We start from the raw sequence: 27,685 nt of genomic DNA on the forward strand, positions 1-27,685 counted from the left end.
CCCTTCTTAAAGAGCCCGCTGACTCAGACCCTGGCAGAGCTGCGTCTGAGAGCTACCGACAGCCGGACAGATGGAGCTCCGCCCCGCCGGCGCTTCTCCCGCTGGCAGACCCTAGGCCGTCTGGTGTGCCCAGGAGCCCGCTGGCCCGCAGTCTGTCTTCCAGAGCCTTGAGGGGACTGGATTGTCCAGAGCAAGGTGCAGTCTGAATTAGCCTTGCCTGGGCCCAGTGTTGAGCCTGACACTGCCCCGGGTCTAGGGCCTCCTCTTTTGACTCTAGGTCCTGCCCTCAGCTTCCTCCCTTCCCTCAGTATCCAGCCTCTCCGCCCCCCCATCCCACCCCCTTCCTTCTGTCTGTCTGTCTCTCTCTCCCTTCAGATCCCTATTTCTGACACAGCTCTTGTTTTTACTCCCACCCCCTCATCCCTACCACATCCGAACCCAGCTGACTCACCTCACCCTGTTTCCTAACAATCAAAACACTTTTGGGGGTGGATAAACTTCCTCTCTGTGTGTTTGAGCTGAAAGTGGCTACATGCAGGCTGTCAGGAATGAGGAGGCTGTGGACGTGAGGAGCGCAGGCTTGTGGTAGGAAGGGTCTGTGTCTCTAGGTGCCAGCAGACGCGAGCTGAGCTGGGAGGGAAGGAGGCAGGCAGGGCAGTGCAGAAAGAGTGATTTACCCTTTCCCCCTAGCCCTCAGTTTCCCATTTCCCAGGTGATGCTGGAAGTCCCTTAGTGTATCTTAAGTTGGGAGAAGTTAAGAGTTGTGGGGCCCCCAAAAGATAATTAGTCACAAAAAGCAGGATCCGAAACAGCAGGATCCAAAGGGGGCAGGTCATCTTTAGAAATCTCAGAGCTAGCAAGTCAGGGATCCTGCACTCCATAGTGGTGGCAAGCAGGTTGTTGGACCATGCCAATGCAGAGGAAGGGTCTCAAAACCTGTTCCCTCCCTCCGGTGTGACAGACAACTGTCACATCAAGTATGACAACCCCGAAACAGAGCCCAGCCAGAGCCGGCCCTCAGGCAGACTGGGATGGGAAGGGGGTCAATGAGACGGGGAAGTAAGAGATTAGAGTGAGTGATGGGTGCTTTGGGACAGTGGCGAGACAACCACTCTTCGACAGGATCCAAATGAGTCACACCAGGCAAATGAACTTCCATCACAAGCATCTATTTCATTTGAGCTGGAAGTCTAGACTTCAGCCTGGGAGTCAGAAAGAAAAGGCTGAAGATACGGAGGGCACACAGTATGCTCTCCCTCCCCAGAAGGTTTAAGAAGACCCCCCCCCCCCGCCATGGCTGGGAAGGTGGCTCAGTGGTAGAGCGCTTGCCTTGCATGCATGAGACCCTGGATTCAATTCCTCAGCACCACATAAATAGAAATAGCCAGAAGTGGCGCTGCAGCTCAAGTGGTAGAGCGCTAGCCTTGAGCTGAAGATCTGAGGGACCCCCAGGCCCAGAGTTCAGCCCCCACAACCGGACCCCAAAAAAAAGAAGAAGAAGAAGAAGACCCCGTCGTTTGGGGAGCTCAGTCCCTCATTCAGGGATGGAGTAAAATAAGGACTCTGCCCAATCCTCCTACTGCTTCACCACTCACCCACCAGGATCACGGCCAGCCAGGGCCTACCCACACCTTCCCATGCTCTCACCATTACATTTTCCTCCAACTGTCCTCTGCTCCCCGTGAAGGTTGTCAGAACCCCTTGGGTAAACAAGAACACCTCCCTGTGGACCAGCTGCAGCCATCACCAGGCTAGAAGTGACAGGAGTGAACTTCGGGGCTGTAGTGGCACCGGCTTCTAGCACCATGGCACATGGGCTCCCAAGCCATCTCCCCATCTCCTCCCCACTCCCTCCACCCCTGAAAGGTCACACGCCTGAGGATTCCCAAATGAGCACCAAAGCTGGGTTTGCAAAGCCTGGTGAGTGTAATGCATCCAGATGGGGGAATGGAGGAGGCTGGATAGGTAGTAACAGCAAGCAGCCTCATCTGTCCAGGCTAGGACCCTCCACCTACCACAAGCCATGCTAGAAGCTCAGGCCCAGGGCTTCCCAGCCAAAGAGTTAGGGAATGAGCCTGAACACGGCAGACCCTCAGGGCTCCCCCAGCTGGCTATGGCCCCGGTCATGAAGGCTGTAGGTGATATCTTCCCACAGGTCATCCAGACGGGTCTGAAGCTTGCTCAGGGCCTTGCCACTGTCGGCTTGTCTGAACTCTGCGCCGAAGGCCCTGTGGCCTGGTGGGGGTGGTGCCAGCTGCTGCTGGACCTCTTCTGTCTCCTGATCGATGGCACGGGTGAACGCAGCGATCTGTAGGTAGGTATCCTGGCGGAAAGCCTGGAGTCTCTGGTGCACCTCCTCGGAGAGCAGCTGGGGGTCAGGACCAGTCCCCTCCTCAGCCCCGTCTGCACTGGCCTGGACAAAGGCACTGAGCTCTTTGCGCAGCTGGTCCAGATTCTGCTGGATACTCGAGTGCAGCGCGTGGGCCTGGAGGGTGAGTTTGTGCGAGAGCCTCTGCACGCAGCGGCTGAGCCGCGCAGGGCTGGCTGCAGTGTGGGGGGCCACGCTGCGGTGCAGCTCCTGCACATGGTGGCCGATGCCAGTCACCAGGCGCTCCGCGTAAGGGTGGAAGAGCTCTTTGACACGGCTCGTGTGGTGCAGCATGCGTCTCTGCATACCCTGCAGCAGGCCTACGGCCTCGTCCACACCCCCCAGCAGCTGGGCCTTCGTGTCTTCTCCCACCACGCGCAGCTGCTCCTGCAGCTCTTGTACTCGCAGGCCCACCTGCTCCATCAGCTGCTCCGTGTAGGGCTTCAGCTGCCGCCGAAAGCTCTCCAAATTCCAGCCCACCAGCTTGTGCTTCTCAGCCATGTAGGGCTCCAAGTGCACCCTCATCTTTTCCAGCTCCTCCTGCAGCTGCTGGCGTATGCCCGCTGAGTCCTGTTCCAGACTGGCTGGCTCCTTCCCCTGTCCACTCAAGGAGCCCAGTTTTTCCAGGAGTTGGTTCATATTGCTGAGGTCTTGCTTGAGGCTATCTTTCAAGCTCCTGGAAAAGGGATGGACAAGCAGGCCATCAGTCCACTAGCCTAGATCATCTCTACCCCAGAACCATCATGCTCTGATCCTCTGGGGAAACTAAGGATGTAGGGAGAAAGCTCCAGAGCCGGGGTGTCTAGTCCTCACCCTCAACCAACCACACAGGAATCACAGACGCATTACACATGCAAGCAAATCCAGACCTAAAACTTCATGCAAAGAAGTCAGTGCACACATGAGTAAGAGGATCACACCATCCTTCCATTCTGGGAATCCTCCACTGATCTGATGGAATGCCTTGGTATGGGGCCAACAACTGAAGCGGGGGCAGGAAGTGTGGAAGATCCCAGGGTGGCAGATGCCAGCAGAGCAAGCACAACCCAGCGTGCTTCCTCTGTCAGGCTGAGGACCACAGGGTGAGGGAGGCAGGGTGTCGCTTCACCTTCCTGCTGGCTCCTCCCCCAAACCAGGGCCACTCACACAGACTCCCGAGCCAGCTTCTGCTGCTGGACCTGCTCCATCATGCCTTTGTCCCCACTGCTCTGCCTGAAGTAGTCCCAGAAGCCCTTCTGTGACTGAGTGGCTGCACACACTGTCGAGAAAGAAGGGGTGACTAGGGGGCATCCCTCCTCCCCCAGGGGGGTAGACCCCTCATCCCAGCCTCCGCCCCACCCTCACATTGAAGTCAGACCCACCTGAGAGGAGAGCCAGAGCCCAGGTGAGGACTGCAGCCATGCTGGATATGGATGCACTCTTGAAAAGAACACTGTATAGAAGCCTGGGCAAGGTGAAGAAGCAAAGAAGGCTTGGGCTGGGAGTGTGGTTCACATGGTAGAGCACCTGCCTAGCAAGCACAAGGCCCTGAGTTCAAACCCCAGTACCAAATTAAGAAGAAAAAAAAAGGAAGGGACTTACTTCAAGAACTCTAGCAGTAGCCTGGCCCAAATCCTGTTACCCCCTTCCCTGGCTTATAGGGACCCCAGAGGAGGTTGGTGCTCACCTAGGAGTGTCTGGGAGTCTTGGAGTCTTCTTCGACATGGGTCAGGGGTTCCTTTCTTACCTCAGTCCCCAAGAAGGGTATGCCTTACAAAGGTTGCTCTGCCATCATCCTCCCTGTTCCCTGGTGCTCTCTGTCTGTCTGTCTGTCTGTCTGTCTGTCTGTCTGTCTGTCTGTCTGTCTGTCTGTCTGTCTCTCTCTCTCTCTCTCTCTCTCTCTCTCTCTCTCTCTCTCTCTCTCTCTCTCTCTCTCTCTCGTCTTCTTGCCTCCCATTTCATAGCTAGGAAAACTGAAGCTTACACAGAGGTGGGGAGGGGGAAGCCTTAGTTGCCACCAAGCTATCTCCAGAAAGTTCTCTGCCACTCCCTTCCTTCCAACTAAGACCACCACCTTCCTTCACCCCTGCTGCTCACCTGCTCAGTTCTGGGCACCAAGAGCAGACATTCTGCTTTATATGGAGGCGCCTGGGCCTCTGATAACAGTTGCTCTGAGTAAATAACACGTGGAAGTTCAACGAAGATGACCCCAGCTACCTCCGAGCTCCTACCTCCTGCCCTTTGCTTGGCACTCAGAGGGTTAATACATTCCCTTGTACCAGGGCCTGCACAAGTACTTTCCAGAACCGATAGTAGGAGTGGGGTTTCCCTCACTCAGTTCCCCTAAATCCCATGACCTGCAACCTCCCTGTGGCCCATGAGCCATCCCATCAATACACGCAGCCTGTTTGTCTGTGGAAGGCCCCGCTCTTACTCAACTGTGCCCGGCCAGTTAGAGGAACAGCTGCTGTCTAGAGTCTAAGCAGTTCTTACCAGCCCCAGGACAAGCTACTGGGCAACCTGAGAAGAGCCAGCATCTATGGCTTTCAAGACCCTCCCATCTCTCTATGTATGAGAGAATCTTGGATGAAGCAGGGGAAGCCATGTTGAAAGTGAGGTGTAGTGGTTTGGGGGCCAGGGACTCTGGACTTCAGGAATTGGAGCAGGAGGAAGACTATCCATGGGGAAGGCTAAACTCCACCCCCAGGGCCTCTGAGGAAGAGAGGCCTGAAGCTCAGATCTTTCTCCAGTGACAGCCTCCCTCCACATGCTTAAACAGACACCTTCGTAAGCTCCTCACCTGTGCTCCTGGTGTACCTGGAATGATTCACTCTCAAGCTGCTTCCACACTGCCAGAACCCTAGTGGCCCCTCACCTTGAGTGTGCTCAGAACCTATAGGGTCTCTCTACCACAGCCCTGCCCTTCCGTCCATCCTCCCATCCCAGCCCATTTCCTATCTCACCTCCTGCTGCACAAAACTCTGGCATTTCCTGGGCACCTCCCCAGGTGCTGCCCCTTTGTGCATGCTATTCTTTCTATTTGAAATAGCCCACCTCCCAGTGAATGCATGTTCTTTTTTTTTTTTCAGATTTAGTTTATATTTGTTAAGAGAGAGAGAGAGGGAGGGAGATGCCCCTCCCTTGTTGTACCTTCATCTTCAACAAAAGGCTAATGTTCAGCTGCTCTAACTCTAAGTTAAAATGGTAATTCTATGTAGATTTTATCAGGACAACAAAAAAAGGAAGCCTTTTTGGTACTCTAATGGCTTTCATTGAGGACTGAAACTTAAGAAGGCTATGCCATAAATTACAGCTGCGCTGGATTGTCCGTTGGCAATACAACTGAAGACGTTCTTCTAAAGGTCTTTCTTGAGATACAGAAGTCATTCAGACTACATCCCCCAGAATCCCTTTCTGTCCATGGTCCACGGTTAGAGCCAGCTAATGTGAAATTGAAGAGAAGCAACCATTACTTTTCACTAAAGTTGCAAATAGAAGGGTGGAACTTAAAGCTGCTCCTGGAGGCCTTCTTGGGGGTCACATCTGTTATAGACAGATAAGGAGGAGAGCTTTACATTTGTAGGTGAGTTTTTGGAGAATCAGTCATTATTACAAAGCAGAAAATTATTCAGTATTACAAACCATTTGTCACTTCTCTGGCCCTCCCAACACTTTTTTAAGTTTAATTTCCTTCATTAAAGCCTATCATACCTAAATACATGATATGACTTCTGTTTTTCTGACTGAATCTAAACTAATGCAAATGACAAATGCAAGACACGCTCATATTTCCTTGTGTGCTGCATATACATTATATGATGGGTGTATATGAAATTAGGTTTTAGGGTTTTGTTGGTGCCAGTACTTGGGCTTGAACTTAGGACCTGGAAACTGCCCTCAAGGTTGGCATTCTTCCACCTGAGCCACAGATCCACTTCTGGCTTTTTGCTGGTTAATTGGAGATAAGAGTCTCACAGACTTTCTTGCCCAGGCTGGCTTTGAACCGGTGCAGCTAGGATTACAGGCATGAGCTACCACTTCCCGGTTGAATTTAGTTTTTATAACTAAGAATCAAATGTTGGCAATTGCATCTAGTTCTACCTAAAACTATATATATATATATATATATATATATATATATATATATATATATATATATATATATATATATAAACTATATATATAAGCCATATATATAGTTTAATCTGTCTACTTCACTCCCCTATCTCCACTGCCACCATTGAAGAAAATGTTAAAAAAAAAAAAAAAAACAATGAGGAACTAAAATATTAGACCAAAATAACATGAAAAATGGGCAAGGAGAGATCAAAGTTGAAGCACTGCCCAGTCTTTGCAATATCCAGGGTGAAGATAGGAATATTGATCATCTTTAGACTTTGTTGAGCCAGGCAACAGTATTAAATTTTTAAGGAAAACCCATTAAAAGACTCAAAAGAATGGATAACTTTCAAGCCAATATATGGAGAAAGACACTAAAAAGCATCAATTAGTTTCTGGTACGGGATGATAGATTGATCAACTACATTAGCCTCAGCCGTTTCCTAAAAATCCCAATAAAAAAGACCTTAAAATGCAATTTTTAAAGCAAAATGTATAAATCCACAAGGAGAAGAGAAAGGAGAGAAAAAGCAACGATGTTTTGAAAGTGTTCCAGCTTCCAGTTGATCAATGGGTATTAGCCAGGCACACTTAAAAAAGAAAAGATGGGGGGGAGCGCATGTGCTCAGGGCCTCACCCTCCTGCTTAGGTTTTTCACTGGTTGGCCTGCGTCAGAGCCTGAGACCTCAGTGGGTGTGAAAAGCAGCGACAGGGACAAGGAGAGGAGCGGCCTCCAAGACATCCTGGTCTGGGAACAGAGGTTCTGTCTAACAACCAGGAACAGTGGGTGGAGACCAGACCCGCTCCCAAGGAAACAGAGTAGAAGAAGGCCAAGATGCACCAGGGAAAGTGGGAGGGGACAGAACACTGCACCATCAGAGAGAGAGAGAAAGCCAAGGATGATGCAGGAAAGACAATGAGCGAGTTGTCCGTCCAGAGCCTTCTATTCTGTGACCAGGAATGACTGACATTCCAGGTTTAGATGGGAGATTCAAGTTGAGTCAGACGTTCAAAGCTTGCTGTTGCTGATGGCGGACGACTCTGAGGTGCGTGTGGCTGGACCCTGGAGGGATAGGATACACGCTATGTGGAAGATATCTTTGCAGATCCTGGAGAGAAAAAGGGGTACTACCTCAATCTCGTGTGGCAGATAAAGATGAAGGGCTCAGTGTGGCTACTGCATAAGCGTAAAAAGTGGCCTGGAAAAGTAGCCTGGGCTTTCTCCAAGTCTTCCAGCCTTCTTGAGTCTGGTCTAAGAAGGTTTGAAAAGATGGAACAGTGGGGCCGGGAAGGTGCTCAAGTGGTAGAACGCTAGCCTTGAGCTGAAGAGCTGAGGAACAGCACCCAGACCCAGAGTTCAGGCCCCAAGACCAGCAAAAAAGAAAGAAAGAAAGAAAGAAAGAAAGAAAGAAAGAAAGAAAGAAAGAAAGAAAGAAAGAAAGAAAGAAAGAAAGAAAGAAAGAAAGAAAGAAAGAAAGAAAGGAAGGAAGGAAGAAAGGAAGGAAGAAAGGAAGGAAGAAAGAAAGGGAACAGAGCCAGATGCTGGTGACTCACATCTGTAATCTTAACTACTCAGGAGGCTGAGATCTAGGATTTGAAGCCAGCCTGGGCAGAAAAGTCCCCATGAGAGTCACCTCTAAGCACTAAAATAAACTGGAAGTGGAGCTATGACTCAAAGTGGTAGACAGCCAGTCCTGAGCAAAAGAGCCCTGGGACAGTGCCCAGGCTCTGAGTTCCAGCCCCACAACCAACCAAAAACAAAACAAAACAAAGCAAAACAAAAAAAGACCAAACAGCAGGCACTGGGTGGCTCATGCTGCTATCCCAGCTGCTGAGGATCATGGTTCAAAACCAGCCCAGGCAGAGAAGTCTGTGAGACTTTTAGCACACACAAAACAAGCCAGAAGTAGAACTATGGCTCAAATGGTATAGCACTAGTCCTGCTTAGGGAGAGCACCCAAGTCCTGAGTTCAAGCACCAGGACAAGCCAAAAAAAAAAAAAAAATGAACAAGTAAACAAGAACTTCCCTGGTTCTTATTGGGAAAAGCCAGGGACCCAGCATAGTAGAGAAGAAGTCGTTCCCTTCACCCCAAGACAAGGTTTATCATTCAGGAGAGAGAGAAGACACTGAATACAAACAGCAAGTCCACGTCAGCTGACCAGGGCACAGAAAGAGTAGCTCAGGGCCAGCAGGCCAAGGATCAGCCAAGTCCAGGAATGCTGCCCAGTCACCCCTGAGAGCAGAAGTGGCCTCTCCTCCCGGGGTCCCATTCTGCTTCTGACCACAGCCCCTCCGTGTCCCGCCTCTCCTGTCTGTCTCCTGCGTAGGCAAAACAGCTCAAGCTGCAGCCAGGACACCAGGTCCTGGGCCCGCTTGCCCTCCCACACCACAGTCCCTGGTGGCTTCCAAGTGTCCACAAGCCCATGTTTGTGTCAGCAGCACCTGCTGGTGGCGCAACGGGGGGGTGGGGCCAGTGACGGGGACCATGAAACCACGGGACGTACCCGCCACTGAGTCAATACCAGGCTGATGTGCCAACAAAGATAAAAAGATCGTCACTAGTGATAGCTGTTTTTTTGTTTTTGTTTGTTTTTCGGTTTTGTTTATGTAGCCCTCTCTTCATCACCAGAGATTTGAGGCTACTGGAAATGATGGTGGAAATGACGATAGAGATGGGAGGGGGGGAGAGAGAGAAAGAACTTGAGGAGCAAAAAAAGCATAAACAACATCAGCAAGTAGTGACCTGGTACAGAAGGCAAACGACACAGGCAAGAGGCAGTGACAGCGTTGCAAGAGCAGTGCCACTGGCCTTGGGCTTCCAGGAAACTGGGAAGAGGAGGATTCATTATGTAGTCGTCATCATCAGAAACAAAGAGGCTCAATATAGGGCAAACAAGGCACCTCTGATCGGTGGCTTGCAACAGAAATGTCTTTGTGGGGAATTATCCATCCATCCATCTATCTATCTATCTATCTATCTATCTATCTATCTATCTATCTAGTTATTTGAGACAGGCTCTCCTTATGTTACCTCCAACTCCTGGGCTTTAATGAGCCTCCTGAGGAGGCTCTTTCTGCTCTCTGTGTATTTTTATGTAGAGTGCCCTCTGAGTTCTAGTAAAAGGCCACTGGATGGGGGTTAGCTCGGTGGTAGAGTGTGTGCCCAGTATATTCAAGGCCCTGGCCTGTGTGCCCCCCCACACCAAAAAAAATTGCTATTGAGGAAAGGCAGTTTGGCAGAATGATTTCCGGTGGCTGTCAAGATCTCTGGACAGAATGTGAGGTTGCATCTATTAAGATAGTAAAATATTAACTAAAATGATTAAATAGCTATGTTTCATCTTCAAAAGAATATAACATGGAAAAAAGTATCAAGTATAGAGAAGGGATTAGACAAGTAACCATGGACATTTCCACCATCAGCACTTGTGTGTTCTTCCATACTATTGATCTAGGCTTGTGTGCACAGCCATATTTTGCAAGTTTACTTTTGTGGGATCAAATTGTCTAGAAACCTGATTGTTTTTATTTAAAGAGTATAACATACAGACACCTCCATGCCATTGAGTGCTTTTAGTGGGCGGTAAAATGGGCAGACCGAGATTTATAAAGCAATCTCCTTTTGTTTTTCTTTTTAATTTTTTTTGCCGTACAGCAACTTGAACTCAGAGCCTTGTGCTTATTCGGCTTACTTGCTAAGCGCTGGTACTCTCCCACTTGAGTCATGTCTCCAGCCTGGCTTTTTGTTGGTTGTTTTGGAGATTAGTCTCATGGAAGTTTCTGTTTGGGCAAGATTGGAACCATCATCCTCCAAACCTAAGCTTCCTAATTACACATGTGAACCACTGATACTGTGCTGAACGATCCTCTTCTCGTACATTGTGCTATTTCTATTTTTTGTTCATTTCCTAGAATTCATTTCAATAAATATATTTCTAATAAATTTTTTAAAATCTAAAAACCAGTGCAGTGCACATCCTGATAGCTAAAGGCAAGCATTTCCATGATTATTTCCTTAAGATAAATGTTTAAGTAGAAGAACATACTTTTCTGAACAAGCACTTCCTGTCCACAACACTCAGAATTTCAGAGTCTGAAAGGCCTCTCAGCTGACTACAATGATGGTTTAGGTTCTAGAGGAGGTGTCCCAGGCCTTTGCCATGTGTGTAGGCTTCTTTTGGGTACTTCGAAACAAGTGTGGCAAACTGAATGCGTGTGTCTGACTTTGCTTTTGCTAGAAACCCTCCTAAAGTCACAGTAAAAATAATTTTTCCTCTTTTCTTTCTTTTCCTTCTGTCATAGCTCCCTCCCTTCCTCCTTTCCTTCCTTCCTTCCTTCCTTGTTTCCTTCTCTTCCTTCCCTTCTTCCCTTCCTTCCCTTCCTCCCATCCCCTCCCTTCTTTCTGTCCTTTCCAAGACCTCCAACAGGACAAGTGGAAGAAAAGGCCACAAATCCACCATCGCAAATCCAAATCTAGGGAGGTTTGCAATCCTAGTAGCACAGGAGGTAGAAACAGGAAGATCAAAAGTTCCAGCCACATCCCGGCCACTGCGGCAGCCAGGAGATGGCTGCCACACAGAGTCCGAAGACCAAAGTGACGTTGTGAAGCAGAGAGACCAGGTGTGCCTCATCCAGGTAGACACAAGACTGCAGTGTGATCCTCAGGAGGCCTGGAGTCAAGCAGGGTGCTGATGGCTCACACCTGCAATCCTAGCTACTCAGGAGGCTGAGATCTGAGGATCTCAGTTCAAAGCCAGCCTGGGCAGGAAAGTCCATGAGACTCTTATCTCCCATAAATCACTGGAAGCAGTGCCATGGCTCAAGTGGTAGAGGGCTTGCCTTGAACTGAAGAGCTCAGGGACAGCACCCAGGCCCAGAGTTCAAGCCCTAGGATCGACAAAAGAAGAAGAGAAGGAGGAGGAGGAGGAGGAGGAGGAGGAGGAGGAGGAGGAGGAGGAGGAGGAGGAGGAGGAGGAGGAGGAGGAGGAGGAGGAGAAGAAGAAGAACAACAACAACAACAACAACAAGAACTAGTAGTAGTCCTGTAGTCAGTCTTGCCCAGACATTGCACCAAGAACGGAGGTCTGGAAGACACCAAGGCGCCCTCCCCAGTCTTGGAGGCAGTATGCAACCAGGAGCACCCAGGGGATGTTTACTGAGCCTCTCAGAAGCTTCCAGACTGGCTTGGAAACAGCCTCTGTTCCTCTCATTGTCTCACTGCTGTGTGTGGCCTTGTCCTGGAGTGCAAGCAGCTGGGGCCAGGGAGCCCTGAAGGGTCATCGTCCCCCCAGCACCCCCCCAGCCCACGTGGCCTGGAGCCAGGAAATGAGGAGGTGGGTGACAGGGAGCCCGGGATCATGTTTGCTGAGTGTCATTATGCCACAGCAGCAAGGGGTAATCAATTACAGCACGTTTCACTGCACCTGATATCCACCTTAGCGCCAGTCGGGCCATACAATGCTCAGAAAAACCCTGAGCTGAAGCTCATCCTCCCTACGTTCCCAAAGATATTCAGTGACAGCCCCAAGTCACCCAGGAGTTACTCAGCTCACGCAGGCCTCAAGCCCAGGTGGACTCAGGTCTCAAACATTTATCCCTCCCAACAAGCAGGTACTCGGGCGGCTGCCAGCGAGCAGAAAAGAGACCCAGAGCAGCCCCCACAGCCCCCTGGGCCTCTGCCAGGACCACCCGAAGGCCTACACTGGGGAGGAGACCTTGGCCAACAGCCAAGATGTCACTTGGGAAGCAGGCCTGGGCTGGCTCTTCTCTGGGACTTCCTGCTTGGAGGCTCTGAAGGTTGGGCAGATCCCATTCCAGAGGCTGCAGCTGTCCACGGTGAGTCCTTGAGCTCCTGGTTCCTGCACGTCCCTACTTCATTCCTCAGTTCCAGAGACCATGGATCAAGATACTTCTCAAGCAAGCACAGATTGTGCGTGTGTGCTGGGACCGAAGCTTTAGCTCAGGGCCTGCACCCTGACCTTTAGCCTCTCGGCTCAAGGTTGGCTCTCTACATCTTCTAGCTTTTTAGTGGTTTATTAGAGACAAGAGTCTCATGGACTTTCCTGCCCAGGCTGACTTCAAACTGTGATCCTCAGACCTCACCATCCTGAGTAGCCAGGATTATAGGAGTACCACTGGCACCCAGCTATGAATCACTTTTTTTTTCCCTATGGGACTGGGGTGGGCTGAGTTAAAAGTAAACTTTACATACATAACTTCAAAGCCATAGCGTTATATACAAAGTGAAGCTCTCCTCCGGACAGGAGCGCCCAAGGCCAGACACTGAGTCCATGTGTCCCTTACAGCCCTACAGAAGTCATTTGCTCATTGATCGATACCCAGATACTAGTCTTATATGACTACTACACTGCGTCGTCATATACGGACTGTTCGTTGGCTAAATGGAGGCAAGTGGTAGCAGATGAGAGGGGACATTGTCTCCCCTTCCCTGTACAGCCCTCCCCACACACCCCTCTCCGGCACACGGGAGTCATGAGGAGTCACGTGGCAATCAGACTGAGCTAATTTCTTGGCAACTTTATTGAGCAGTGAGTGAGCACATCACCTCCTACCGGACAGGTATCCTCAAGCTCATACCAGAAATGATTGGGAGCAGACTGACAGGTGGGCGGGCGGGTGTCTGAGGTGGTGGGAAGAGACTCATCAACCGGTACAGGTGATGGGGCAGGACAGGTGTCTGCGGTGGTGGGAACAGATTGATTGACAGGTAAGAGTGCAGGGCAGAATTCTGCAGGGGTGGAAGCAGGCTGATAGACGGGCACAGGTAACGGGGCAGGACAGGTGTCTGTGGTGGTAGGAACAGGCTGATTGTCAGGCACAGGTAATGGGGCAGGACAGGTGTCTACAGTGTGAGGACACCAGGGGCAGCTCAGCTCTCTAGGGTGGCTGGGTGCACCTGTTCCTGCACCTGCTCCTGCACCTGTTCCTGCACCACCTCCTGCACCTGCTCCGGGAGGGAGAGGGCCAGGGACTGGTCCTGGCTCTCTTTCTTCAGGGTGTTGAAGAAGGAGTTGACCTTGTCTCTCAGGTCCTTCTCCAGGAAGCTCAAGTGGCCTTCCACGTCCCCCGTGTAGGGGCCCAGCTTCTGCCGGAATTGTTCCATCTGCTGCACCAAGGCTTGGTTGAAGCTCTGCCGGTAGGGCTCCGTGTTGCGCCGGAACTCCTCCACTTGCTGGTCCAGGTGTCTGCTCAGCTCTGCCAGCGACTTCTGAAGCCCCTCGGCGTTTCCCGTCAGCTGGCTGTGCACGTTGTCCACCATGGGCGCCAGCTTGTGGCGGAACTGCTCGGCGTTCGCTGAGATCCTGGCCTGGAGCTCCTCGGCGTTCTTCTTCATCTGGAAAGCCAGGCCCTCGAGCTGGTGGTTGAGCTTCTCCTGGACATCCTGGGCATAAGGGGCCAGGCTGTGGCGCAGCTCCTCCACGCTCTGGTCAATCTTGGCCTTGAGCTCATTGGCATGGGGCATGAGCTGTCCCTTCAGCTGCTCCACGTTCTTGTCCATCCTGGTCTTGAACTCGTTGGCGTAGGGCGTGACCGAGGCCTGCAGGTTGTCCACGTTCTCACGCAGCGCCGTCTCCATTTGCTGCACATACCGGGCCAGCTGGCGCTGCAGCTCCTCGGCCTGCGTGTTCACCTGCGTCTGCAGCTGGATGGCCAAGGGCTCCAAGCGCTGCTGTAGCTCACGCACGTTGTCCCCGATCTTCTCGCTCACTCTGTCGGCATGGGGCTGCAGGCGGGCGCGTAGGTCTTCCAGCTCCTTCTGAAACTCCTCTTTCAGCTTCTCCGAGTCCTTGACCAGGCGTGTCTGCAGCTTTGTGGCGAAGGGCACCAGCCTCTTCTGCAGGTCCTCTGCGTAGGTGCTCACGTCCCCAAGATTGTTCTGGAAGAGGGTGCTGAGGGAAAGGGCACAGAGCGCTGCCATCACACCTGGCACTAAGTAGGAGGGCCTTGCCCACTTACACAACCCTCTGCTTAGGACAGGTGAGTGTTCATGGGTACCAAGTCTGTCCCCATCTTCCCTCGTGGCCCCGCCCAGAGTCACAGATTTGAAGGCGCTGCTCTGGCCCCTGCTTATTGCTTTGGATTTGAATCGCTGACGCTCACTCTGTGCTTGAGTGTCCTTATCTACTATCATGTGACCTAAGCCGGTCAATGGTCGCCGGTCCCATCCCCTCCTTGACTCTCCAGTAAGGATTGGACTTTGATGTCCCTATCAGCCCAGATCCACTGGATCACATGGTCTTTCCTTCTTTTTTTTGGGGGGGGGGTCTGGTTGTGGGTCCTGAACTCTGGACCTGGGCGTTGTCCCTCAGCTCTTCAGCGCAAGGCTAGCGCTCTACCACTTGAGCCACAGCGCCACTTCCGGCTTTTTTCTTTTTGCTTATGTGGTGCTGAGGAATCGAACCCAGGGCCTCAGGCATGCAAGGCAAGCGCTCTACCACTGAGCCACCTTCCCAGCCCAGGTGTTTCCTTCTTGTACTCAGTGGCTTTCCAGTGTCGCTTCTCCTGATAACTCAGAGGCCAACTCGCCTGGTCCTTCCCCTTCCCCGGCCTCCATGACAGGAAGTGGCACTTGTTGAACTCATGCAGACAGGAGGACACCATAGGGGCCGTTCAATGGCACCTGTGAGTCCCCAGCTTCTCTCTGGAAGGCAGTGGCCGGGCGGTGCGTCAGGTGAGCACTGGGGCGGTGCTTACGCTCAGCCCGGCCGGCCGCTGGCGTGCCCGGTGGGCCGTGCCCCTTACCTGATCTGCTGGCTGAGTTCTGACTTCTGGAGCTGCTCCACGGCCTCCTTGGCATCACTGCTTAGCTTGCTGAAGTAATCCCACATCACAGTGGCCACCTGGTCCGGGCTGACCTCTGCCCGGGCCCCTGGGCATAGAACAGAAAGCAGTTTGTTGAGGTCCGACGGCTTTCCTGGCTCCTCCATAGCAGCTCCTGGCCCAACATGTGTCCCTCTCTGGGTTTAGCCGGGAGCCAGGCCTGGGCCCACTCTCCCACTCCACCAGTCCTCGGGTCCATCTTGGAGCTGCTGGGCCCCCGGTGTTGTCTTCTGGCCTTGGCTGGGCCTCTCTACCCCCTCCCCCATGATGGGGGTCTGAAAGTCCCAAGCAAAGACAGCTTCTACTCACCGGTGACCGCCACCAGGGCCAGGGTCAGCAGCACAGCCTTCAGGAACATGATGGGCTCCTGGCTGGGCCGAAGGGTCACGCTGCACTGCCGTCAGGGGACGCTGGAGAGAGGTCCTCGAGCGAGCGGCTCACCCGTGTCTCTCGGTATGTGTCTGAGCTCGGAGCCAGCCCCGCATTTAAAGCCCCTCCGGCCTGCCCTCCCCGCCTCCTCTCCAGTGTGATTCCACGCTGGAAGGTGACACATTCCCAGGAGGCCTCTTGGACTTTAGTGACCCTAAGACTGACTACGTGGAAGCCAAGCCTGGGGCTCAGACAGCAATGGGAAACATCCGGAGCCCCACCCTGTGGAGGAGAACAGGAAGGGAGCCAGAGGCTGCCAGACAAACAAGGCCTAGGGGGCCCAGGGGAGCCCCTGAGCCAGGACTGATGCCCCAAGGCCCTACCGGCAGCTCTGGGTTTGTGCCAGGCTGGAGGAACAAGGGCCAAGTCTCCTCTGGGTGGAGACGTGGAGACGGCCCCCGCCCTGCCCCGCTGAGCTGAGAGCCAGAAGGGCTGGGCTGCCTCTCAGGTGGGGGGGAGGGGGGGAGGGGGAGAGCGGGGAGGAGGAGGACGGAGGTGAGGGGGGCATCACACTGCCAGCTTGTGTCACCTGTGGACACTGCGTCCTTGGTACCTGAAATGAGATAGTGCTTTCAAAGTGGGGGCCCGCAGGGCTGATTATTTAGGGCAGTACTGGGATTTGAACTCAGGAGCTTGTGCTTGTTTGGCAGGTACGCTACTGCTTGAGCCATGCTTCCAGCCCTGCATTTTGCTAGTTGTTTTTTGAAGATGGGGGATGGGGGCTGTAATTTCAGGAGTGGGGCTCCTGGGGCTACTTTAGACTTCCTGTCACTGCTGAAATCGCACGTAAACCTTCATCCGGCTTCAGTCCACCGAAGTAGAATCTTGCAGACTTTCCTTCCCCAGGCTGGCCTACCTGGGAGCATGGTACTCCCAGTCTGGGCCCCTTATGTAGATTGGGGTGAGGGGCTCAGCCGCTACACCCACCTGTGGTTGTGGGGTCTTGTGACTTTTCTGCTTGGGTTGGCCTTGCATCATGCTCCTCCTGACCTCAGCCTCCCAGATAGCTAGGTAATTAATAAATAATAAATAACCGTAATGTTGTCCCGATTTGACCAAAGCCAGGAGCACAATGAAAGAACACTGCCCTCCAGAAAGGAGCAGGCTGAGGCCTTTGCCCTTGGAAAGTCACTAGAGTAACAGGGTGAGACCAGCATGAAGCCCAATTGCTCCCCCAGCCCCCCAAGACAGGCGGGCGGGAGCGGCTCAGGGCACTCTCTGTGATTAGACTCCTTGCAGCAGCTCCAAATGCGGTGAGACCCACCGAGAAGGTGGCACCCCTCAGCCAGCCCGGACCGCCCACCCAAGCGACGCCGCCTCCATTAACACAGGGCCTGTCCGGGACGTCCAGTCATTTGTAGGAGAATCGGCCACAATGGTGCTAAGTCTCGTTTGCCAGGAGATGATGATGGCTTTGTGATGGCTCCCCGTGTTTGTCTGTGGGCTCCACTTGCCCGACCTGGGGCAAGTTCTTTTTACTTTTTTTGGGGGGGGGTCCGGTCGTGGGGCCTGAACTCTGGGCCTGGGCGCTGTCCCTCAGCTCTTCAGCTCAAGGCTAGCGCTCTACCACTTGAGCCACAGCGCCACTTCCAGCTTTTTTCTTTTTGCTTATGTGGTGCTGAGGAATCGAACCCAGGGCCTCATGCATGCAAGGCAAGCGCTCTACCACTGAGCCACCTTTCCAGCCCCGACCTGGGGCAAGTTCTGTAACCTCTTGAGCCTCAGTTTCCAGGCTGCGAGGATCCGGTGAGATAAGCTGTGTAACGCTTGCCATCAGCGCACAGTAGGTGCTCCCTGAACGTCAGCCATGTTTGTACTCATGAAAGCTCGCTTCCTTGTAACATTGACCCATCGGTCATCATCTTGCTGTCAAATGAGCACAGTTCGGCCTGAACTGGGTGCAAAGGCCCCCCCAGCTAAGAATGAGTCACACGGCTGCAGCTTGACCTTCCAGACTTGCAGTCTGGGCAGCGGGTGCTGGTCACATGGGCTAAGATGCTTCTGTCTCACCGGCTTGCCTAACCGTACCCGCCTGTGCCATCCGAGCGCACCCCAGAGCACCGCCAGGAAGAAGACAGAGCCACGGGCGGCCTCAAATAACTCAGCTGCCAGCAGGGCCCGGGGAGGGGTGGCGCCAGTTTGCCCATGCACGTGCATTTTCAAGCTGGGGGCCTGCTGGGAATCCGTCTGCAGGTGATTTGTATCAGAGGTGGGGCCAGGAGGAGAGCCAAGGGTCTGCACTGCTCGCTCGTGGCCGCCTTCTAGGCAGGTTTGCGCTCAGGGGACAGCAGACACAAAGGGCCTGTGATCTTCAGAATCCACCCATTCCTCTCCGAGCCTCCGTCTCCTTGTCTGTGCTCAGGCAGACCTCCTGGCTGGTGAGGCTAGACAGGCCCCCTCCTCCCTGCTGCCCCCTCCACAGGGGCAGTCACAAGGCCGGGCTTCCAGGACAGTGCTGGTGGGGTGGCAGTGTCTCTTATCACAGCAAAGACCTGAGTGGGCTACTAAGAGGAACTTCCGTTCCACAGAGGCACAGCAGAGGGCTGAGGCTGCACAAGGTGTTGGCAGGAGCTTGGATCCCAGGGCGCGTGTGCTCAGCCTCCCCTGGATAGGAGCAGAGGCCCCGCTCACCAGAGGCCAGGCCGGGCTACCGCTGATCAGAGCGCTTCCCTTCCCACCCTCGGCCTCTCCTCCCAGGTTCTGGGTCTGCCTCGGGGTCCACTCTCCCCAGGGGAGCGGTGGGTACCAGGGCAGCTCGGGTCAGGGTCCAGGAGTGACCCCTGCTACCGGCGATGGGGGAGACCCGTCCCAGCCCACACCAGAGTCTCCACCTAGCTCAGTGGCCTTTCTGCCTGAACTTTCTGGACTCCTGGGTTCGGTGGCCCTGGGTTGTGCAGGGGAGGTGACAGGTCCTCCAAGGCCTCCACACAGATGGAAAACAACCGCGTCAGCCCTTCTCTGCATGCACAGGGCCAGGAACCTTGGCTTGCACCCCAGCCTGGGAGCTGAACCCCACGGTGCCCTTGGACTCTAGGGTAAGAAACACGCTGGGACAGGAGAGGAAAGTGAGATTTGGGGACTGGAGGTAGAGTTCAAATGGTAGGGGACTGGCCTAGCAAATACAAGGCCCCGAGTTCAAATCCCAGTACTGCCATACATAAATAAATGAATTAATTAAACAAATGATAAACTGAGGGTTTCTTGGCTCCAGAAGACAATCTCCCCTGAAACCGCCATCCTGACGGGACCCTTTGTGGGGCCTGGACGGCTGACTGCCTCTCACAGCAACTCTGTTCCCCACCCCGGGACTGACCTCACCACCCCCTGCCCTCCCCCCTCCCCCCACCCCGAGGCTGTGGGTGCCACGCTGAGGCCAGGGGGGAGAGAATCAGCTCCAGCCATGAGCCCAGCTCCTGCCTGGGTGTTATCAGTGGGTCCAGAGGGCAAGCTGAGGCACTGGGGAGGTGGGAGGGACAAAGGTCCAAGAGTCAGCTTGGCCTCTGCCCTTCTCCTACCAACCCCTGCCCTGGCTCAGCTTTGGAGGAGGCGGCACGGGATGGAGGCTGAAGTGGGGGTGCTGCAGGTGGGGCAGGCTTCGTGAGCCCGGCTGTGTGGCCTCCCCCAAGCGGTCCTGCCCGCTGCTTCTCTGTGCCTTTACCCCAGTGCCCCTGGCCTTGTCCACCCAGTGGCTCTTGAGTCTCAGGCAGCGCCCCCTGCTGGCTGTGAGGAGGGGTTGGGCTGGGGCCTGAAAACTCAAGTACCAGGCCAAGAGGGCCCCCAGGTGCTCCTCACCAGCCTCGTGGAAGTTCCCCAGGGCACCCTCCTGCTCCCCCCCCCCAAGGCGCAGCCCATCTGCCTGTGGCTGGCAGGGGAGGTGGTACAGGGAGTCTGCAGGGATTTCTCAATTCTGTTGGCAACATGGGCCGGCTGGCCTGGCTCCCCTGCTCAACCGTGACCTTTGTCCAGCTCCCCGGGCCCTCAGTACCCCCTGTCCAAGGAGCAATATAAAACAGTCGGAGTCCTCTTGCCCGGCCTACCCAGTCCATCCCTGCAAGCAGCCTCGCCAGGTAATGTCCCTGGGGAGAACAGGAGGGAGGGGACAGAGAAGACCCCCCCCATGCCCAGCCAGCCAGCCAGCTCGGGACACAGCCTGCCAGAGCCAAGGAGGCCTCTGGGCTCCACGAGGATCCCTCTAGCCCAATGGTGCCCTCGAGAAAACAGAGGCCCAGGAAAGGGAGGTCACTGCCCGAAGCTGGGAGGGGACGGGAAGCACCAATTGCACGCTGCCCTCACTGAGCACGCTCGTGGCCGGGAGAAGCCATCTCCATGCTCATCCTACCCCAGACAGGGCAGCTGAGGGCTGAGGGGGAATCGCGTGAGAGAGCAGAGACCAGGCCAGACCCCGGCCCCAGGGCCTCCAGTTCCATTCTGCAGGGTTTTCCTGCAGATGTCCTCGGGGGCTCCCCCAGTCCTCCCAGGGCCTGCGGGGGAGGTTCCCCCCATGCCCTCCCCCAGGCTCCATCTAGGGGCCGCACTGTTCCCCAGGGAGGGCATCGGGAGAGGGGGATCCTCGGGGTCCCTATCACGGGGTGTCCCACCCAAGACTCGTCCCTGCAGGATTGGTGACGCCATGCAGCCCCGGGTGCTCCTTGTTCTGGCTCTCTTGGCACTTCTGGCCTCTGCCCGTAAGTACTTTGTGGACCTGGGCTGGGGGAGAGTTGGGGACCCTGCACCCTGTTTGGGAAGGGAGTCCTGGAGGAGTGTGGAGGTACATGCACCCCCGCTCAACCTGCTCTCCTCACAGGAGCATCGGAGGCAGAAAGCGCCTCCCTGTTTGACTTCATGCAGGGCTACGTGCATCACGCCACTAAGACTGCCCAGGACGCACTGACCAGCATGAAGGAGTACCCGATGGCACAGCAGGCCAGGTATGCCAAGGGCCTCTCTTCTGGTCAGACGAGGCTCTGGTGATGCAATCGGGCTTCCCTGAGCGTCTCTGTGCCTCCGTCCGGATCCCTCAGAGCTGTGCAGAGCTGCAGCGGGGAGGCTGAGGGGGAATCGCAGCCTCGGCCGCCCCCCGCCCCCCACTTCTGCCCTGTGCAGCCCCAAGGTGGCTCTTCAGTCCTCCCCACTCGCTCCCTGAGCACGGCGCTGGAGGTGTGCTCTGGGAACCCCACGCACCCCCACCCCCCACCTGTCGCCTTGGCTGCTGGGATGGGCTGTGCCTGCTTCAAGTCCTGACCTGTGCTACCAGGAGTCTGACCTTGCTCGCACAGCCTCTGTTCATGAGTCTGCAGTCTGGTTCTCCCCCCACCCCCCCGATTCCACTGCCCTGCGTAGCCATGGCTGACATGTCCTTATGCGTGTTCTCAGTCCCCAGGGCTGGGGAGACCCTGATTTCCTCCACTTTGCAGATGAGTTTATTGAGGCTCAGAGAGGTGAAGTGACCTAGCCTGGTTCACAAAGCTCATGAATCCTCCAGAGATGTCTAAAGGAGAAGCTGCCTCCCTTGGCAGCCCCAGCCCATGGGGACGCCTGCACTGCCGGCGGCGGCCCTGCCCTTCCCTAGCCTCCCGACCTTCACTTGGGGCCACAGAACGGCCGTGGTTAGGGCGGGGGGGGGGTGGGAGCAGCGTGGAGAAGCATGCGGTCACCCTTTGTCTGGGTGCTTCCTGCCCAATGTCTCAGGACGTTGCTAGGAGATGGGGGGCGGGCAGGAGAACCAGGGGCTGTGTGCCCCACTGCCTGCAGATGCGCCCCCCCCGCCCATCCCTGTGGCCTCCTCTTGACCCCCAGGGGCTGGATGAACGGTGGGCTCAGCTCCCTGAAAGACTACTGGAGCACGTTCACCGGCAAGTTCTCTGGGTTCTGGGATTCCACTCCGGAGACACAGCCAACCCCAGCTCCTGACATCGCCTGACACCAGCACGCTCCGTGTCCGTCCATCCATCCACCCACCCTTCCTGCCCGCAACGCTGGGTCCTGCAGCCTTGGGCTGCCCCTGGGGTAGCTGGAGAGGGGCAGTATTGTCAGAACCCCCAGCCCACCTCCAGGCAGGCTGCCTCCAATAAACACGCGTGAGAAGCTGCCACAAGTGCGTGTCCCATGCGTGCCGTGTGTGTTCCGGTGTGAGAATGAGCCAGGCTGCTTCTGTGGCTGTTTTTGGGGGGCCATGCTCAGCAGCTGGGATGCGGGAGAGAGCTCAAGGCCCGAGTTTCTTTCATCTGTCAGAGCAGAATGACTGCTGTTAAAGCCATCAAGAGGGATGGCCGACTCGCTGATAGACACTACGATAAAGTGTCCGTGGCTACACCGTGTGCTGTGTGCCAGGCTGGCACTTTTATGTCAATCTTGGCATTGAGATTGTGAGTCCTCCAACACTGAGCAGCTGGCTTTGCTCTACCCTGGCTGCCCGACCTCTTAAGCACACTCGAAGGAAGGAGGTAGATGGAGCGAAGGCTGGAGTAAGACCCAATGAGGCTCTGGTGATGGCTTCACCACTTTGTGCCTGCCTCAGTTTCTGACCTGTTAAGCGTGCACGTCGATGCCCCCGCTGCTGCAGGAGGGTTGTGCAAATGAAATGACTCGGTGTTTAAATGCACGTGGTGCCTGGTGCATGGTCATCATTGGTATGGTGGCACAAAGAGTGTCCTTGAGACCAGGGCTGGGCTGTGTGTGCCCAGTGTCCTTGGAACCAAGAAGGAACATGGAGTCGCCCCAGCTGGCTGTCCCTTGTCCCCACCACCCAGCAGATGGTCACACCAGACAGTGCCATGCCCACAGAGCAGACTCCCCGCTCTCCGATGAAACGCTGGGGTGCAGAGAGGTGAAGGCGCTTGCTCCGTGCTGCAGAGCTGAGGCTGAGGCCTATGTTCTATCGGCATTGAGGAAAGCAACTCCCCTTACCCGGAAGTTGTGTGCCCCTCTTAGATCCTGATGGCATTAGTGCCCCAGCTGGAGACAGCTTTCCTCCTGGAAACCTGCCTGGGTCTCAGCCCTCACACCTGGGAAATCTCCCCCACCCCCCAGCAAATCCAGTTTGCCACATGCTTTAGCTCTGAACAACTAGGAACTACAAAGCCCACTTGTATACACTGGAGATGGAGACCGGGAGGCACATGCAAAGGCCCACACACGGGGCCAAAAGGCTTTCGTGGGGAGGGGACACGCCGGGTGCCCTGCGATGTGGATGCACACAGGGACATACAGACGTGAGCATGATGGGGGAGGGGCGGCCTCTGAGCAGGGATCTGGCATGCGAACATGCTTGCACACACTCATGCGTGCACACACACACACACCATCATCATCATCACAGACGCCCATCCTGTCTTGCATTCCGTGAGCAACTGCACACCTCCACGCTTCGGCTTTCCGCCGGCAACATAGCTCTAATAGCAGTCTACTCAGGATTTGGGGAAAGGGAGCAATAAGACACATGATGGTATGCAGGCGTCTTGGAGGTGAAACTGTGCCACTTAAGCCACAGCTCCACTTCCAGCTTTGTGCTGGTTCACTAGAGATAAGAGTGTCACAGACTTTGCTACCTAGGCTGGCTTTGAAGCGCAATCCTCAGTTCTCTGCCTCCTGGGTATCTAGGATTATAGGCGTGAGTCACCGGCACCTGCTCAGGCCAGTAGGCTTCCCTAAACGTGTGTGTGTGTGTGTGTGTGTGTGTGTGTCTGGTGCTGAGTTTTGAAGAGGTTTTTGGAATAAAGAAGGCATTTCATTTACATTTGCCCAAATCCTTCAAGTCCCAATGGCTCCTTGGGGACCCCAGCCCCCCCCCAGCTCTAAAGAGCTGGCAGAGGCTGGTGGCCACCTCCCTGAGCTCAGGGTCCCCAGATCACTTCTGAGACAGGGAATTTTCTTCCTGCGGGGCCAGCCCTAGTTCCAGACCCTCGATCCGCAAGGCGGGCGCGGGGCACTGGGGCACTCGGCTTCTTTGCCTGACCCTCTGCCATCTCCCCTCCATGGACGCCTGCTTAGGACAGGGTCCGTGCAGGGCCCAGCTGAGCCTCGGGCAGGGAGTCCCTCCTCCAGCCCTTCACCCCAGATCTCCCACTGCGTGTTCCTCGCCCCCACGACCGCTGGTTGCCCCAGGGAGAGAAGCTGCTTCCCATTCTGGAAACATTTATTGTAAGAAAGCAAACGCGGTGGGGTGGGGTGCGTTGGGGCGGGGCTGGGGGGAGGGCGCCTGGGCCTCACTGGTTGCTGAGCTTCTTGGAGGCCTCCTCGATGGCACCCACGAGAGTGGCCTTCAGGCTCTCCAGCACGGGCAGCACCCCCTGGCCCAGGTCGCTGAGGGCGGGCTGGGCCTTCTCGTGCAGGGTCTTGAGGTGCTCGTGGGCCTTGGCTTGGTACTCGGCCAGGCTGGGGCTGTCCCGGAGCGCGGCCAGGCGCTCGGCCAGGCGCTCGCGCATCTGCTCGCTGTAGGGCGCCAGCTGCGTGCGCAGCGCGTCCACGTGCACGCGCGCGCTGTCGCGCAGGTCCGCGCCCAGCGGCGCCAGCTTTTCCTGCAGCTCCTGCAGCTTCTGGCGCGCGCCCTCGCGCAGCTCCTGGCTCAGGGGCTCCACCTTCTGGCGGTAGCGCTCCACCTCCTCCTGCCACGTCTTCTGGAACTGGTCCACGTAGGGCTGCACCTTCTGCTTCACGTCCGCCAGGTCCTTGCTCATCTCTTGCCTCAGCCACTCGGTGTCCTTCTCCAGATTCTGCCAGAACTCCTGGGTCACCGGGCCCAGCTGCTCACGCAGCTTGCTGAAGGTGGAGCTCAACGTGTCCAAGTTCTCCGTGAGTTTCAGGCTGGAGTGGGACACAGACACAGAGAGACGAGGACTCAGACAGCTCAGATCTGCAGGCCCCCCGGGTGCCCTAGGTTTCCTGGGGTGACCCCTGGGCATCCCCTGACGCTGAGTGGGCTGTAGGTCTAGTCCTACTTTCCCCCATACATTCTGACACCAACACCCCATTCTTCCGCCACATCCCACTGTGCAGAGGAGCTAGCAGGGGATAGAGCTGGGTGGGTACCCCGTGTTGAGAAACCACTCCATTGTCTCTGAAGCCAGTGGCCCCCATCCCCTGCTGTGCTTAGTTAGCCCTGGCTCACCTAGCTTGGGTGGCCCCTTCCAGCCCTGCTGGGGAGCCAGCTCCTCCAACAGCAGGCAAGGCTGGGGCCAGTCTGGCTACAGCCTCTCTTCTACTGGCTTCTCTGCCCCCCTCTCCACCCCCCTGCAACCAGCAGCCTGTCCCTGGCTCCAGGCGGGGGTGGGGGGTGGGGGGGGGTGGGGGGGTGGGGGGGGCAGGGTCTTACTTCATCTGTGTTCCCAAGGCAGAGGTTTCAAACTGCTTCAGGTATTCGCTGCCACTGTCTTTCACCGAGTCCACATACTGAGTGGTGAACTCCTTAATTTTATCCCAGGGGCTCGCCTGGGGCTCATCTCGCTGCCAGAAATGCCGAGCCTCGCCCCCTGGAGCAGAGGGAAAGGGAAGATACCCGCAGGTCAGGCCAGCTCTGCTGCGAGGTGGCCGGCACCGAGGGGTGGGGAGGGCACTAGTGAGGAATCCTATTCCCCCAGTACCCAAGAGCAGAGCGAGAAGTGCTCCCCCCATGGCCGGACTCAAGAGGAGAGACACATACCCGCTAGGAAGAGCGCAGCCACGGCCAACACCACGGCTTTCATCCTGCAAGCTGGGCACGACCTGGAGGAGAAGAGGGGCCTGGTTGAAGGGGGCCTCAGTCTTAGAGAAGCTCCTCATTCCAGCCAGACCAGGAGGAGGAAGGGCTGGGAGTGGGGAGAGTCCTGAGTATCCAGGGCCCTCAGTCTCAAGTGCTTGGAGGCGGGGGGGGGGGGGGGGGGGAAGGAGGGGGGAGGCACAGAGAACCCCGGAGCAGGTAGCAGCACTCACCTCCCTAGAGCTCTGTTAACTGTCTCCAATGCTCTGTCCAGTTCTTCCCCAGGCCTATTTATGTCTCCAGGCAGGGGCTGGGCTGGAAGGCTGATAAGCTCAGCCCCAGCCCTGTCACTGCTCCCCAGTGCTGGCCATGTGGAACCTAGAGTTCAAGGATCAGCTCTGTCCCCAGGGCTGGGCAAACAGAGTGGGCAAACAGGAAACTGCGGGGGCTGCAGGCCGGGGGTCAAGGGTTCAGGTGGGGGCAGGAGAGGAGGCGTTGTGGGGCTTGAGGACCAGCTACATTCAGCCCCTTCTTCTCCCCACCCCATTGGGAATGTGTGGAGGGCCGTTGTTCCTCAGAACGGGGGAAGCTAGGAAGTGACCGGTTCCTCCACTCATCACCCCTCCGCCATCTTCCAGGAAATGGTTCTGCCACTGCCTGCCCTGCCCCTGCTCCTTCTCCCACCGGATTGGTCTTTGCTCTGGCCCTCGGGGCGTGGCACGATTCCCTGCAGCCTCCACGGGTCTCCCAGACCCTAAACCCAAGGGAACCTGAAGCCCAGTGGCTCGGGGGCCCGGTTGATGCTTCCATGGGAGTGCTGGAGGCCAACACAAGGTTGCCCACTTTTAATTGTGTCACCTGCAGGTACTGCTCTGTTCCACTCCAAACACAACCTCACCTGTGATCTATCAGGGCCCCTTCACTTTGAAGCAGTAAGAAGAAAAAAGAAAGGAAGAGAGAGAAGAGGAAAGGGGGGGGGACAGAGAGAAAGAACAGAAGGAAAGAAGAAAGGAAGGAAGGAAGGAAGGAAGGAAGGAAGGAAGGAAGGAAGGAAAAGAAAGTGTCTTAGAACCAAAGCTGAAGCATTTAATCCTACTGTCATCCAGGAGCCCATGTGGACTAGGAGGCTGGGGGAAGGAGGACTGGTGTGTGTTGCATTTGCCTTTGTGTTGGTGGAGGAGTGTGAGACAGTGATTTATTTGAGCTTCACTTTCTAGTCTGCAAAATGGAGCCTGGAGGTGTGGCTCAAGTGGTGGAGTACTTAGGGCCTAGAGTACAAGGCCCTAGTAACACACACACACACACACACACACACACACACACACACACACACACACACACACACACACACACACACACAGGACAGGGATGTTAAGAAACAGCTGCCCCCATCCCACCCCCACATACCTATCAAAAGAAGGCACTGCACTGTGCTGTGTGTTGATTGATGTCTGCAGTGCCCTGGTCTAAGGTTTCTTCAGGAAAGCCTAGGCCCTCCCACCCAGGGAGGAACCCAAGTTAGGAGGAACTTTTTTTTTTTTTTTTTTGGTTGGTCATGGGGCCTGAACTCTGGGCCTGGGCGCTGTCCCTCAGCTCTTCAGCTCAAGGCTAGCGCTCTACCACTTGAGCCACAGAGCCACTTCTGGCTTTTTCTGCTTATGTGGAACTGAGGAATCGAACCCAGGGCCTCATACATGTAAGGCAAGCACTCTACCACTGAGCCACCTTCCCAGCCCCTAAGAGGAACTTTGAGGTTGGTTGCTTCAGCCTCTCCCCATTCCCTGTCTTCTGGATGAGGAGCTGAAGAGAGTGGCAGGAGTTTGTTCAACCTCTGTCATCTCTGAGTTAGAAGCAGGGCTGGACCTAGATCTGTGTCTCTGGACTTGGGACCTAGGGCAGAAATATGCCCCTCACCATCTCCATAGGAAACTCCCTAGCTTTCTAGAAACGAATCTGGCATCTCTGTCTGCTAATCTGGGAGTGGCTGGACTCCAGGCCTCTCCCCCTCTCTCATGCCTTTGTCACCAAGGGTTCTACTGACCTCTTAGCGTTCATTCCCGTCTCTGCCACTTAAGAGCTGTGTGATCCCGAGCAAGTTACATAACCTCCCCACACACCTCAGTTTCTAATCTAGACATAATGACACAGACATGCCATCTCTTAGTTGTAATAGGGGTCACTATGTGGTAGGTAGAACATGGCTCTTCAATGAAGTGTATGCCTGTCCTAATTCCTGGAACCTGTGACCATTACCTTACTTGGCGATAGGGGCTC

The 27,685-nt window shown here is 55.3% G+C and overlaps 4 protein-coding genes across 4 annotated transcripts; 1 reads left to right on the top strand and 3 right to left on the bottom strand.

Annotated features, from left to right (window-relative positions):
* Nucleotides 1-1,153: 1,153 nt before the first annotated feature.
* Nucleotides 1,154-4,432, bottom strand: Apoa5 (apolipoprotein A5). The gene is made up of 4 exons (XM_070038530.1): nucleotides 4,035-4,432; nucleotides 3,730-3,812; nucleotides 3,515-3,626; nucleotides 1,154-3,044 (listed from the first exon to the last, which is right to left on the bottom strand). Exons 1-4 carry the CDS (start codon nucleotides 4,070-4,072, stop codon nucleotides 2,093-2,095), a joined length of 1,185 nt encoding a protein of 394 aa, XP_069894631.1. The 5' UTR covers nucleotides 4,073-4,432; the 3' UTR covers nucleotides 1,154-2,092.
* Nucleotides 4,433-12,990: 8,558 nt separating this feature from the next.
* Nucleotides 12,991-15,898, bottom strand: Apoa4 (apolipoprotein A4). The gene is made up of 3 exons (XM_070038531.1): nucleotides 15,619-15,898; nucleotides 15,232-15,358; nucleotides 12,991-14,378 (listed from the first exon to the last, which is right to left on the bottom strand). Exons 1-3 carry the CDS (start codon nucleotides 15,665-15,667, stop codon nucleotides 13,358-13,360), a joined length of 1,197 nt encoding a protein of 398 aa, XP_069894632.1. The 5' UTR covers nucleotides 15,668-15,898; the 3' UTR covers nucleotides 12,991-13,357.
* A 3,828-nt stretch (nucleotides 15,899-19,726) lies between these two features.
* On the top strand, nucleotides 19,727-21,832 carry Apoc3 (apolipoprotein C3). The gene is made up of 4 exons (XM_070038532.1): nucleotides 19,727-19,805; nucleotides 20,356-20,423; nucleotides 20,543-20,666; nucleotides 21,535-21,832. The coding sequence occupies exons 2-4, from the start codon at nucleotides 20,369-20,371 to the stop codon at nucleotides 21,656-21,658; spliced, it is 303 nt and encodes a 100-aa protein (XP_069894633.1). The 5' UTR covers nucleotides 19,727-19,805; nucleotides 20,356-20,368; the 3' UTR covers nucleotides 21,659-21,832.
* A 2,022-nt stretch (nucleotides 21,833-23,854) lies between these two features.
* Nucleotides 23,855-25,729, bottom strand: Apoa1 (apolipoprotein A1). The gene is made up of 4 exons (XM_070038534.1): nucleotides 25,645-25,729; nucleotides 25,376-25,437; nucleotides 25,049-25,205; nucleotides 23,855-24,540 (listed from the first exon to the last, which is right to left on the bottom strand). Exons 2-4 carry the CDS (start codon nucleotides 25,416-25,418, stop codon nucleotides 23,943-23,945), a joined length of 798 nt encoding a protein of 265 aa, XP_069894635.1. The 5' UTR covers nucleotides 25,419-25,437; nucleotides 25,645-25,729; the 3' UTR covers nucleotides 23,855-23,942.
* Nucleotides 25,730-27,685: the final 1,956 nt, after the last annotated feature.

Source organism: Dipodomys merriami, unplaced genomic scaffold, assembly GCF_024711535.1.
Source record: "Dipodomys merriami isolate MVZ:Mamm:240054 unplaced genomic scaffold, mDipMer1.0.p SCAF_29, whole genome shotgun sequence".
In the NCBI taxonomy this organism is placed as follows: Eukaryota; Metazoa; Chordata; class Mammalia; order Rodentia; family Heteromyidae; genus Dipodomys; species Dipodomys merriami.

What these genes read in the sequence shown, in the direction of transcription:
- Apoa4 (XM_070038531.1), bottom strand. Translation starts at nt 15,667, where the DNA reads ATGTTCCTGAAGGCTGTGCTGCTGACCCTGGCCCTGGTGGCGGTCACC. An exon ending in GGCCCTGGTGGCGGTCACCG is followed by an intron (nt 15,359 to 15,618) that starts GTGAGTAGAAGC and finishes TTCTATGCCCAG; the next exon opens with GGGCCCGGGCAGAGGTCAGC. An exon ending in GAACTCAGCCAGCAGATCAG is followed by an intron (nt 14,379 to 15,231) that starts GTAAGGGGCACG and finishes CCTTTCCCTCAG; the next exon opens with CACCCTCTTCCAGAACAATC.
- Apoa1 (XM_070038534.1), bottom strand. Translation starts at nt 25,418, where the DNA reads ATGAAAGCCGTGGTGTTGGCCGTGGCTGCGCTCTTCCTAGCGG. An exon ending in GGCTGCGCTCTTCCTAGCGG is followed by an intron (nt 25,206 to 25,375) that starts GTATGTGTCTCT and finishes CCTCTGCTCCAG; the next exon opens with GGGGCGAGGCTCGGCATTTC. An exon ending in GCCTTGGGAACACAGATGAA is followed by an intron (nt 24,541 to 25,048) that starts GTAAGACCCTGC and finishes GTCCCACTCCAG; the next exon opens with CCTGAAACTCACGGAGAACT.
- Apoc3 (XM_070038532.1), top strand. Translation starts at nt 20,369, where the DNA reads ATGCAGCCCCGGGTGCTCCTTGTTCTGGCTCTCTTGGCACTTCTGGCC. An exon ending in GGCACTTCTGGCCTCTGCCC is followed by an intron (nt 20,424 to 20,542) that starts GTAAGTACTTTG and finishes CTCTCCTCACAG; the next exon opens with GAGCATCGGAGGCAGAAAGC. An exon ending in CCGATGGCACAGCAGGCCAG is followed by an intron (nt 20,667 to 21,534) that starts GTATGCCAAGGG and finishes CTTGACCCCCAG; the next exon opens with GGGCTGGATGAACGGTGGGC.
- Apoa5 (XM_070038530.1), bottom strand. Translation starts at nt 4,072, where the DNA reads ATGTCGAAGAAGACTCCAAGACTCCCAGACACTCCTAG. An exon ending in AGACTCCCAGACACTCCTAG is followed by an intron (nt 3,813 to 4,034) that starts GTGAGCACCAAC and finishes CACCTTGCCCAG; the next exon opens with GCTTCTATACAGTGTTCTTT. An exon ending in AAGCTGGCTCGGGAGTCTGT is followed by an intron (nt 3,045 to 3,514) that starts GTGAGTGGCCCT and finishes TCCCTTTTCCAG; the next exon opens with GAGCTTGAAAGATAGCCTCA.